This window comes from Centruroides sculpturatus, unplaced genomic scaffold (assembly GCF_000671375.1).
Source record: "Centruroides sculpturatus isolate CEXI.00-Female unplaced genomic scaffold, Cexi_2.0 scaffold151, whole genome shotgun sequence".
In the NCBI taxonomy this organism is placed as follows: domain Eukaryota; kingdom Metazoa; phylum Arthropoda; class Arachnida; order Scorpiones; family Buthidae; genus Centruroides; species Centruroides sculpturatus.
The window spans coordinates 918,019-931,523 of record NW_019384363.1 but is presented as its reverse complement, the minus strand read 5'-3'; the positions used below and the strand labels follow the sequence as shown (position 1 = coordinate 931,523).

The 13,505-nt window shown below is 26.7% G+C and overlaps 1 protein-coding gene across 2 annotated transcripts in view; it reads left to right on the top strand.

The window, feature by feature from the left end:
* Window positions 1-13,505, top strand: part of LOC111641694 (cyclin-L1-like) — a 115,716-nt gene that overhangs the window by 37,546 nt on the left and 64,665 nt on the right. The window contains exon 1 of one of the 2 annotated variants that reach the window (XM_023387909.1): window positions 5,834-5,887. The exons of the other annotated variant lie outside the window; for it this stretch is intronic. Within the exon in view, the coding sequence (XP_023243677.1) occupies window positions 5,869-5,887 (19 nt within the window). The 5' untranslated portion in view covers window positions 5,834-5,868. Of the gene's footprint in view, window positions 1-5,833; window positions 5,888-13,505 lie in introns of those variants that run through there. 2 annotated transcript variants of the gene reach the window in all.

Here is a 13,505-nt window from a genome sequence, read left to right as displayed (position 1 = left end):
AACGACAAATGTATAAGCTGCTAGTGGTATATAGTATGTTCTTTCATTATGTCTGAAGCAAACTTCTTGACAATCATCATTCCCCATATCTTAATTTAATATTCTAAGCTTTGAAAACTTGTAAGAATAGAATGTTTATAAAAGAGATTTAAATAAATACCTCAGAAGATGGATATTTCAGAAAGCTTGAAAGTACTTGGGTTATTTTTGATATATGTAATTTTTGTATATATTTCACTGAATCAGAATTTGTTATTCAATTATGTTTTTATGTTGTTAAACAAAAATCAAAAACATAACCTATAAAAAAATAAAGTTAAACATCAAAATATGTCAGTCATTGCTTTATTAAGAGCATATAACAAGAAAGGTTCTCTCCAAATGAGTGATTTAAAACAGTGCATTTTCAAGAAAAGAGATCAAAAGAAAAATTATTTGTAAATGAAGATATTTATTCATCAAACATAATAATCAATGAATGTTCATTTTCATTTTATTTTTGTCATTATCTCTTATGTATCCTGATAACACTTGAAATAAAATCTTTTAACACTTAAGCTATTAGAAGCTTAAGTGTTAAAATATTTTATTTCAAGTGTTATTTAGACCAGGGGTTCCCTTTTTTGTTTATTGATTTTGTTCTCCCTTCTTAAAATTAATTTAATTTGCTAATCCTTTCTATATTGATAGAAAATGAAACTAAATTATAAATTTTATTCTAAATAATTTAATAAAATAATTATTAAATTATTTGTAATAAAAAATCAGGTAAGAATTATTGTTAATTTTTTATTATTATTAAATATAATTAAAATTCAAAATTGTATGGATTGCTTTACTGAAATTTAAAGAGATGTCAATTATTATTTATATTGATAAAATTTAAAGAGCTGTCAAATATTTATTATACAGAAATATCTTCCTTATTGTGACTTTGTTTAGTGTGGTTTATATGTGCCCAAGAATTCAATGTGTAATAATTTACTGTAATGTGATCATTGCCATCCTAACACAAACCACACACACACACACATAAGTATTTATAACTATACTTTTAAAAAATTTTAACAAAAAACAATGTAAATTACTTAAATAATAAGAAATGCATTATTTTAATAAAATGTTCACATCTTTTTAGAAAAGTGCTGAAAAATTTATATTATTACCAATTTAATTTGAGAAGAATTTGCTAACAGTAGCTGGTGATACTCAGAACATATCTTTAACATACAAAGAAAATTAGAAAACATAATTTGGTGCTTCTGCGAGCTTTATGCAGAAGAGAAGGGGAGTTGTATCTAAACAATATTGGACAATTTAAAATAAAAATATATAAAAAATATATTGCATAATAAAGTAATAAAAATTAGGTTTAATAGCATCGTTTCATTTTATCTTTTTGTAGGTTTTACTGACCCATTATTAAGTCAGTCCTATTTATTTTTAAATATCCTGCTTCAAATGAATTGTCATATATTTTATATATGTTATGTATGTATATGATTAAACATTATATTGTGTAGATGAATTTGTATGCTGTCATAATTTATGAATTTATACTAATTTTATGTTGTATATTTTACTATTATTGTTATAAAATTTCTACTGTTAATTATGATATACATTAAAAAAATATAATAAATTATTTATGGAAACTCATTAAAATAATGCTAATTTTTTAATAATACTGAATTGAAATGTTTTTAGTATAATCTTAGAAAAAAAGAGAACAATGTGTTCACTTTGAATGAAACTTAAAGTATTGGTATATTGTTTGTTTATACAATAAATGTTTAAAAATTATAGTTATAAAATGTAAACAAAATAAATGCTAAATGAAATTCACTAAACTATTGTGATAAGATGCTTGTTTTTATTGTATAAACATTAGTTTTATAGATATTGTTTCATTATTTGATATTTAGAAATAAAAATAGGTTTGAGATCTTAAATGTTATGACAAATGATATTTTTTTTAACATGTAAAGCTATCAGTTCTCATTTTACTTAAACTGTGCATCAGTTTAAGTAAAATGAGAAGGTTCATTGATGAGTATATTTTAAAATTTGTTAATAGTAAGAAACTTAAGAAAAATCATAAATTAATGGAATTGTTTCAAAACTATTTATTTGTTTTTGATAATATTTATATTTGTGAAATGTAAAAGTTTTTTCTTGTAAACTTTTCAATAATTACATAGCATTAATTTTTACCTTATTTAAATTTGAAAAAATGTTTGATTATAATTATTTTCTGTCATTTTACTTTCTCAGCTATTAAAGTTAACAGAGGGGAAAGTGTTGTATTTGGTCAAATTTTGACCCTCCAGATTTTTGTATATATCAATGTTTTAAGGTCCCTTGATTTCAAAAGCATCAAAAAACAGGAACAAAATTCTGTTTGTTTGTTTGTTTGTTTGTGTGTGTGTGTGTGTGTGTGTTTGCCTGCATTTTGCTTTATATCTCAGGACCCTGTGGATCAAAAATTTTTAAGTTTGGCAAGAATACTTCCATACGTGAAGCATTGATGCTTTTACATTCTGGAGATTATAAGGTGGAGGTAGGGGATAATATATTGAGTGGAGTTGGACTTGATGAAAATTTTACTTATTATTTGCATTACAAGACTTACCCCTATCTCCGAAAATAAGATTTTAGACTTTTATAATAATTAATTTTATGAAAAAGCTATTTTTAAATAAAATCTCATGAACTGATGGCACCGTATGCAATTTTAACTTTGATCCTTACTCTTAAGCTCTGTTTATTTTGTCTCCTATGAAATATTCAAAGTGTTCATGAATGACATAATTAGTGTAGAAATCTGTCACATTCAAACAGAACAGTGTCTACTTGCATATGTGTAATGAGATTAAATTAATTTTAATTATTGAATAAAAGAAGCCTTAACATACAAATAAAATTGATTGAAAATGTGTCATCATAAATTTTATATAATATAATAAACTGACTAATAAAAGTAGTAATTAATGTAATTCCCATCACGAAAACTCATGTTTTTGGTTATTTGATATAAAAGTAATGTCGATTTATTAATTTATTAATAATTTTGTTTATGAAATATAATATGACTTTATGCATTAAATGAATCAACAAAAATTATTTGATAATATTCTTTCAAAATACAATACATGTATTGCTATTTCTGGTGCTTGTATTTTCTTTACCTTAGTTGACCAATGAAAATACTGTTATGTCTCCACTGACTTTTTATTTTTAGTTCATGTAGAAAAGTGCATACTGAAACACTACACTGATTAAACAAACAGTTAAATGTACTGAATCTATGATATCAAATTGTACACTTCAGATGAAATGAAGGTCTTTAACATTTCCCCCATATAATAATCTATTTTTTATTTAAATATTTTTTTTAAAAGAAATTTCTCATAATTCAACAAAATTACTTTTTTTTAAGCTTTTATTATTATTTACAGTTTATAAATATACTGTACTAACCTTATAATGCTTTGCAGTTATTTTTGGAATGCAACACACACATTTTTGGTCCACTCTAGGACCTTCAGGTGGAGTTCTAGAAAAAATTTTTTCTGATGTGATAAGAGTTCGATTTAACCTCCAATGTGTTCTAATTTCAAATGAACAAATCGAAGGCTAAATCAAACTCTGATCACACCAGAAAAATTTTTTGTAGAACTCCACCTGAAGAAGGTCTTAGGGTGGACCAAAAATGTTTGTGTTACATTCCAAAAATAACTGCAAAGAATTATAAGATTAGTGTGGTATATTTATATTAATGTTTTGTTTATTGGATGGATTTTATTTAAAGTTCATATTGTAGTATAATTGAAAGTTATAAAAACTTTGTTCCTGTTCCCCTTAACCTCCTGTTTGAGTTATGGGTAAGTCATTCAAGAGTCCTTGTCAGTTTTTTTTAAAGATAATACTCAAACAAGATTTTAATTTGTGTTAATTGATTTGATTATACAGTTGTTAGCATTTAAAATATGGAAGTTATTAATGATATGCAACTGCTAGAGTTCACTTCTGCAATTAAAAAGACAAAGCATCTTATTCTTAGAATATTTTTAAAAGTATTAGTAATTTCATGTAAAAAATTTTTGAGTGATGAAAAATTTGAAAAACTTAATTATATATATATAGTTATACAAAATTTATGGAAATTTATTGGAAAGACTGATTTATACAAGATTATTTTGAAATATCAAGACTATCCCTTTGAACAACATTATAATTTGTCAACTAGAAGACTACTAGAAAGGTAAAAATATTTTATTTTTAAGATATATGGTTCTAGAATTTAAGTTGTAAAATGATTTTGATACAATTAATGAAAACATTAAAATTCTGGTTACCATATTTTATGGCATATAAAATGCAATTTTTGTACAAAAGAAAGGCTCAAAAATTGTCCTGCATCTGTATATGTTGTGATTTTCCATATATAGGCTAATAAATTCCCCAAACAGTTTTCAGTAAGGTATAGCCAATCTCTACCTAACCCAACTCTTGAATAAAATTATTGTTTAATTCAGGGGTCACCAAACTATTCACAGCAGGCCACGTAACTGAGAGAATGACAAGTGCGGGCCACATAACCATTTTGTTCAGTACAGTACACTAAATACACAAAAAATAAAGACAACTAACATATTTATTTACCAATACACAAACATGATTGCTGCAGCAACTCATAATTGCTTTTGTTAGAAACTTCATTGCAAGTATGTACACAGATATTGCTCTGATATGCAAAGTTGCAAAATGTTGCCAAATTTTTTATTTCACTGATTTTCCTAAAAATTACATTACTATCAGATGCAAAAATCAGATTGGACTACTACTGGCATTCTTACTTACACTTACTATGTAGAAAAAATTAAAATAAGGTTTATCTACAATCTATGATATATCCATATAAATAATTATATTATAACTCATTTGTGGCACAGTGTGTTGGAGGGCCAGATGAGCTGACCTTGCGAGCCAAAGTTTGGTGACCTTGGTTTAATTAAACATATTACCACATTAATTTTTTTTTTAATTTTTTGCCATATCTAAGCATCTTTGCATGTATTTATATAGAATATTTTAGTGGTAAATTTTAGTTGTAAATGAGTTATTTTAAACTCCTCCTTTTTACTTTAAACTTTCTTTTTAATCAGAATATAGTAAAAAAAATTTTGGGCTTAAGTATCTAAATAATTTTTTTAAAATATTCTATGCAAAAATGGGGAGTGACTTATTTGCTGATGCATCTTATTTGCCAAAAAATATGATAATTTAAATACTATATGAAAACCTTTATCTCTAAAAAATTATTTGAATAGATCATTAGAATAGTTTAAAGATAATCAAATCTAATAGATGTTTTTTCATTACTTTTCATATAGAATGATTGTTGAACTTCATATATTGATTAGATCAAATCCTCTGCTAATAATTATATCATTATTGACTGTATTTCATAACAAGAGCAAGATTTTGCAATCTTGCTCTTATTATGAAATACAGTTAAAATTCCACCGTAAAATGATAAAATCATAGTAGGTATATATGAAGTAATATTAATTTAGATGTATTGTTATTGGATTGATAGAAACATATTCATTTTTTGGTGTAGCATTGTGTTGTTGGTGCTATAAATACACTAATGAGTTTATTCTTATTATTAGTTACATATTAATGATATGTATATCCAATAATGATATGTATTAAGTAAACTCATTAGTGTATACATACTCATAATATTTAACACTCATAATTTTAAAATCAAATAGTGCATAAATTATAATTTCAAAAGCTATAAAGGAACAAATTTATTACATATTGTTGGAACTTATTTTCATCGGTACAATTGTCTAAATGAATAAAAATTATAAAGGTAAAAAATGATTTAATAATTTATGAATACTTAGACATAATTATAGAAAATTTTTAAAAAATTAAGAAAAATTAATGAAGTATAAACAAAAATATCGTTGAAATGTCAGACATTGTTAATTATACTATAAATATTTTTTTTTTACAAATTTAGTTAATTAATTTTGAACCAAAATAAGATTTAAATTGATTTTTTCTTTTCAGGTTCAGATCTTGTAGGCCTTTCAAATTAAACTGTTTGTTCTTTAACTGTTTGCCAATTTTTAATTTCTTTGTATCCATACATTTGTTGTTAGTAATTTATATTTAGCCAAATCATTTCTAAGTTCATAATTATTTTTCTTTTACATGTTTCTGTAGATGTAATGCTGAAAACAAGATTTCCTGAAAAAATTTGAATCAGTAACTTGATTTCAGGGTTTAAGATGGAAATTTTTTCTTATATCTATTTGTCTAATTTAAATAAAATGGAATGTTTGTCACTACTATAAAGCCACTACTTCTGACCTAAATGAGTATGACTAAACAAAGTTGCAGTAAAGTATAGTAAGTCATTAGCTTTGAGTTTAATATATGCAAAATAAATTAGGTCATTTTAATGATTATTACAGAAATGAAATATTCTTTTAATTTATCATCATATTCTGAGATAGGTGTCTTATTGTGACCATGATCTTATCAAATCTCAGATTATCCTTCCTCCTGCCAGAGGATGCTTGAGAGGATTGTTGAGAGTATTCAGATGACTCCTGAATGATTTATACAAAATGATTTGAGCTTCTTGTCCACTATTATGAAAGTAACTGCAAAAGTTTGAGAGCATGCATGTTTGAAAATCTTAATGTATTTATATTTATCATATATTTGAGGAAATCTTATATATAGTCAGTGACGAAATGGTAAACTCGCTTGATTTTTTTCAAGTTTTTGTTTTTTATAGTCATTTCATTTACATAACAAGTATTACACATAATTATTATCACAAAATATACAAGTCTAAAATTTTCAGACTTTTGATGTAAAGTTATTATTTTTCTTAAAAATAAAAAATAGTATGTGACAAAAATAATTATAAATCCAAATAAAAAATTAGAGTTTAATATTTTGTGTAAGAACCTTTTGCACAAATTAATTCAAACATGCAATTTGCCATTGAATCAAGTAATTTTTTAAATATAATCCTGAGGCATTTCTTACCAAGCATCGATAATTACCATCTGTAGTTCTTGTATTGTTGTAGATTACCTTCCATTGTACACTTTATGAGGGAGTAATCCCCACAGATTCCCTTTAGGATTTAAATCAGGAGATAATGCAGGAGTCTGAAAACATTTAACTTCTCTTTTTATGGAACACTTAAACATGACTTTTGCTGTGTGTATTGCAGCATTCTCATGTTGAAACTGCCATTTAGGGCCTATCATTTATTATTCAAACTGTGGAAAATTCTTCTTTAATAGTTGAATATATCCTTGAGCATTTTACTGTCCATTGATAATTTTTAGATCACACTTTTTTTTCACTTCTGCTTTCCATATTCATCATTGATCCACTTCCCATTTCTAGATAAAATTTTTTCTTCTTACCTTACATTGTGAAAATAATAATCAAAGCCATCTGGCTGATCTAGGTTAAATTTATTTTCCACCACTGAATATATTTTGCTACTGAGTGACCCATGACATGTTGTATGTCAAATTCCAAATGTGTATCTTTGTTCTTTGGCAAAAGTCTTGGTTTTCATTTGATTTTCTTTCTACTGAAGTTGGAATTGGATCTCAATAGTCTTTGGACATTTCTAACATTGATTTCCACACCTGCTTCAGTAGCTGTTTGTGTAGTAGACTCTTGGAAGTTAAATGCACATCAAAAAATACAAGACTACATGCACTTCTATCATTAAATGCACGTGGTCTTGTATTTTTCTTTAGACCATAATTTATAGAATCTATAAATTATGAATTACTCAAGGGTTTTGTATGAGTAATCTATAATGAGTAAGGAGTAATCTATGAATTACTCAAGGATTTTGATGAATTAACATGCAGTTTGTCTATTTGATTTACCTTCAGATTTAAAAGTTATCATCTCTCCTTTTTGAATTCTGACAAATATTTTCCTCAGGCCTTATTCACTGTCCAAAAACTTGCTTTGTAATTTGCAGATAGTTGTCAATAATGTCTTTAGTAATGTTGGGACAATATATTGCATGAATTCTAGAGATATGGAAATGAGCTTATTTTTTTGTCATATGCTATTTTTTATTTTTGTTAAGAAAAATAAATATATTTACCTTAGAGATTGAACATTTTACATTCCTGTATATTTTGTGCTAATATGCTAATAATGATGCATAAAACTTGTCATGTAAATGATTATAAAACAAAAACTTGAAAAAGATCAAGTGAGCTTATCATTGTTAGATATACTGACTGTATATCTAATGAGAAGTCTTATAATTAATCAAATTTCCAAGGACTAATCTATGATATACTTTAACTTTAATTTCTCTACTAAATGAAAAAAACTATTTAATAAGTTTGAAGCAAACTGATTGTTTATATCATGTTTTCAACAGCTTTTGTTTACTTTAAAAATCTATTTAATTGCTTTTAATTTTTTGAAATACAGTAAAACCTTGTTATTTCAAAACTTAAGGGACCAAAAAAAAGATTTTAAATTACCCAAACTTTTTCAAATCAAAGTTTTTTTTTAATTCTTGAATAATAATATGACATTATCTTATATAATTTCACCATTCGTTTACAAATCCTGTTAATATTACAAGTTATTACTTAAAAATTTAATCTATTTTGAAAAATCAGTCAGCACATTAATGAACTTAAATGAAAACAATGAAAATGTAACCAAATTACATTCAAAGCAAGACCTGAAAATAGCATATGAAAGAAGCTTAAATGCTTCAATAAGAATTACTGTAAATTTTGTCTTGAGTTCAAGATTATGAAAATTATGTGATTGATGAAAACAAGCTCTATTAATGGCTAAAGCTATAAGTATACATTCTATCATAAATACATGTGTATTTAATGGACTTTGGAATTATTGAAACAATAGAGTTTTGTGAAAAATTTCAGAATAATTAAATACCAAACATATTTCTTCCATAAAAATAAAAATAAAAATTCTCTTTATTGGCAATGTGTACAATGTCTAAATGACCTTGAATGGACATCCAATAAATCAATGTGTAATTGGTAAGACTGAAACCGAAATTGTTACTTGGTCATGGAAACTTTCTTATAAACATGTAATAAGATGTAAGCTTTTGAATTAAATGATAGTTTTGCAAGTCACCGGACCAGATAATGACTTCGAATTTTATCATACTTGTACAGTAGTGCCTCAGGATACGAACGCTCCAGCATAGAAATTTTCAGGATATGACATGAAATTTGAACATAATTTTGCTCTACGGTACGAACAAAAACTCACCATATGATGTTACATTAGTTTGCAACACATTTTTATTCATTTCTGTTCATTGGTCTCACAAGTGGACCTTATGTTCTCGGAAATTCAGTTCGGGGTGAGACTTTGCAGGCTAGTAGTATACCTCAAGGGTGTCCACCCAGAAAAATTGTAAAGCGCACTAGCCAGAAGATTCTGAAAAAAATGGCTCTAAAGTTTTAAGCGCAGCTCATATATTGGTCGATTTTACACTATAGCAGCACAGCGAAATGGCTGAGTTTGTAGTGAAATCGCTTGCCATGTCAGCGATCTAGATTCAATTCTACCTTTGGCTAACTTTCTTGTTTTCAATTGTTTTAAAAATCATAACAACTTTTAAATAAAGTTAATGACCTAAAAATATTATCAATTAAATCATAAATTATTTTATTTTATTTATGAAAAGACTGTTACAGCTAATTAAAATGTGAATTAAAGATAATAATTTATTTTATAGTAGAGCATCGATTATCCGACTCAATTGGGGACTGGGGTTGGTCGGATAACTGAAAAAACGGATAACCGAAAAATATGAAAAAATACATTATTAGTATAGTATATTAGTATATCTCATGTAATTAGTATATTAGTATATTGCTATTAACCTACTTCACGTTGAATTTTCATTGATGTTAAGCCTAACAAAATTTTTTTAAAATAATAATCGTCGCTATTGTATCGTTAAAAATTAGAAAATTAAGCCTCGTTTAAATACTGGCTCCCTTTCATGGTCGAGTCATGTTGCCAGCTAAAACACGTAAAAATACTATTAAACTAGCCAAGACATAGCCAAATATTGTAGCGCTACATAACTAGCGGACATTTGAATTTGCCGACTAGAATGGTCGGTTAACTGATGTGACGGTTAATCGGGGGTTGGATAATCAATGCTCTACTGTATTTTTATTTTTGTTTAACCTTGTGACATCTATTTTTATAGACAGGTAAAAAATCTAATAAAGCGTATACAAAATTGCACTTATCTGATTGAAAATAATAGAAAAATAAATTCCCGTGAAGACTGTATAAAAATACAATCAATAGTGTATCGTCAACTGTCATCGCCAATTTTTAACGAAATGATCCGGTAAGCCTGGTATGCATCCAGGCTTTCTGATGAAAAAGAAATTTTCATGAATGTAAACGAATTATGTTTTCCAACAGATCTTTTTAAAAAAGGTTGTTCATGTAAACAATTGTCCTTTATAAATTGTGCAAGATGTCAAAATAGTTTTGTTTTCAATGTTTTTAAGATAATTATCATTCTGGTGCTTGTATGTAAAATAAAAAATTGACAAATAAAGATGATATTGTAAAAATTTTTATATAAATAAAACCCTACCTGAAAATTTGTTATAGTGGTAATTAAAATTTTAATTTACCTCCATTAAAAAAGCATTTGAAATTATTCAACTTTTTAAAAATAAAATATTATCTTTAATTCACATTTTAATTAGCTGTAACAGTCATTTCATAAATAAAATGAAATTATGTATGATTTAATTAATAATATTTTAGGTCATTAACTTTATTTAAAAGTTGTTATAATTTTTAAAGCAATTAAAAATAAAAAAGAAGTTAGCACAAGGTAGGATTGAACCTAGATCGCCCATGTGGCAAGCGAGTTTGCTACAGAATCAGCCATTTCACTGTGCTGCCATAGTGTGAAATCGACCAATATTTCTGTATTTCTGAAAATGTATTTCTACTTATCCAAACTAAAATATATGCAAAATCCTATTCTCTTGTCTGGGGACCAGACTTGATTTTGAGTTATGCGATACTTCAAATTATATGATATTGAAGTAAGGAGGTTTTACTATAATAGTTTGGATGTTTGCAATTCCAGATTTCATATTTTTCACATATGCTTATTGAACATATGTTTATATGCTAGGTTTATAGCAGATAGGATGTTGATCACACAATTGTGGTATATTAAAATATACACATCATTTAAGAACTTGTGTTCAACTTTCAGTATTAATGACTGAATACACCTTGGATAAAAGCTGCGATTCAAAGAAATACGTTTTGGTGTTATACCATTCCTGTGACATTGTAGGAGGAACTCCAATTGAATATGTTCATTGTGCTAACATTCCTTAACTTTCAAGAGTTTGAAAAATCACTTTCTTGCAGTATATAAATGATCAGATCACCATGCCAGAATATTATTCATTAAAACAAGAAATAACAACTGTCTGTCAGCGTTAAACAATTTTTATCATACCACAAGCACTTTTGACATTTTATCAATGTCATCTTTAGGTGAAGAAGGTAGTTTTGGAACATTATGATATTGGAGCATTAAGTTCTATTTTTATAAAATTTGGAACTGTAAATGTATGTTCTTAAATAGACTCATATACATCATTACATATATTGTATACATCAAATAATGTTTTAACCAAAACGATTACCTCAGGTATTCAGCTATAAAAATTTAATTTTGCTGATTCTCCATGATGCAGTTGTGCGCACATGGACATGTCTCACTAGATGGAAATGTTATTAAGGCAATATTTCTTTTCCGATAGATTCATATCAAAGGGACTCGTCCTAATTAAACCATGGAGCTTATCGTATAAAATAAAATACGTAATTAATTAAAATAACGTTAGTTCAAACTTTCAAATTTATTTAATTCCGTTGATATAGAATGGACTTGCTCTCACTTTAACACTCCATTCCACTTCATTTAAATTATTAATCTTAAGTGACAGTTTTGCACAACAGATGTTGGCTGCTTAGGCTTTGACTAAATTTGGCTTTAAATGATGAATGTTCTACTTGATTTAGATAAGGTTAGACAAAAGTAATAAAATGTGTGTTTACATTTAAAACATAATGATGATATTTCTGTAATATTATTTGATTAAAAACAAACAAAAATACAATAATTCTGGAAAGAAGCTTGTCAGTTCCTCTGGTGATGATTTATGGTATTTTTATTTGATAAGGACACTTTCATTATAAGAATTGAGCAGAAGCTAAGTAAGTTTAATATTGCTGAGACAAATATTGATTATGATGAAATATTGTTTTGTAGAGTTTTTGATAATGATACTAAAAACTTCAATATATTAATATTTCACTATCACCAAAATATCAGTGACAACACTATTTTGTACTAGTTGGACTGATGCTTGGCTGATGGACAGATCACAACTTATTCAAAAAAACTGCAAAAATTTTCTTCCATCTCTACTCTGCTGAATTTAATAAATGATTGTAAATTGACAGATTATATGAAGGAATTTGTCTCAGAATCAGTTTACATTTTCAGGTCATTTCCTGATCTAGATTTGTATTTGGCAAGCAACAGTTTAAACCCTGAGATGTAACATTGAATTTTTTTTTAATGTTGAAAATTATTTATTCTTGTCAACAATAATGCACTTTATTTGATAAATTTTTGAAAAGACCACAGATATTTCTGCCATTGAAAAAATTACTACGACTAAGAATACTTGATGAATATTTCTACAAAATGACAGTGTTGTATGTATAGTATGACTGTCTTGATCATTACATATATAAAGTGATGTTATATAATCTCAGGAAAGAGAGATCTTCAAGTTCGCCAGCTTTACCTGTTTTCTTAGAATGTAATTTTTTTTGCTAGTATTATAGATGATGACCAAACTCCAAAGTGTTTTTTGATCCAAAGCAGTCATTTTTTTCACTTGAGAGGAAAGTTCTTTTACAAAAAAAAAAAGAGAAAACTCTATCCCTTGAGTGTTTTATCTTTTTTTGTCTTCCAGTACTTTGTTCCAAAGAATCATCATCAGTCATTGGGAAATGAAAAGGGGAAAAATGCTACCTCAGTTCTTATATACTAGAGGAAGATTCCTTTCAAATGAAGAAACTCTCTAGAAGAAACTGACTCCTTTGGATTGAAAAATGCTTTGGAGTTTAAAAGGACACCTTCTGTGCATCAGCAAAGAGATACGAAAAAGAGACCTTGTTTTTCCCTCAATTCAATAACATCAGCACTTGAACATTATTGTCTTCTACACATTTATAAGGAGTCTCCAATTAATCTTTAGTTTTATCATTTATCAAACCCAATTGCATAATGCTAAACTTTTGTCAAAATGAAAAATATGTTGTATCATTTGATGAACTAAATTGGTATGATTGTT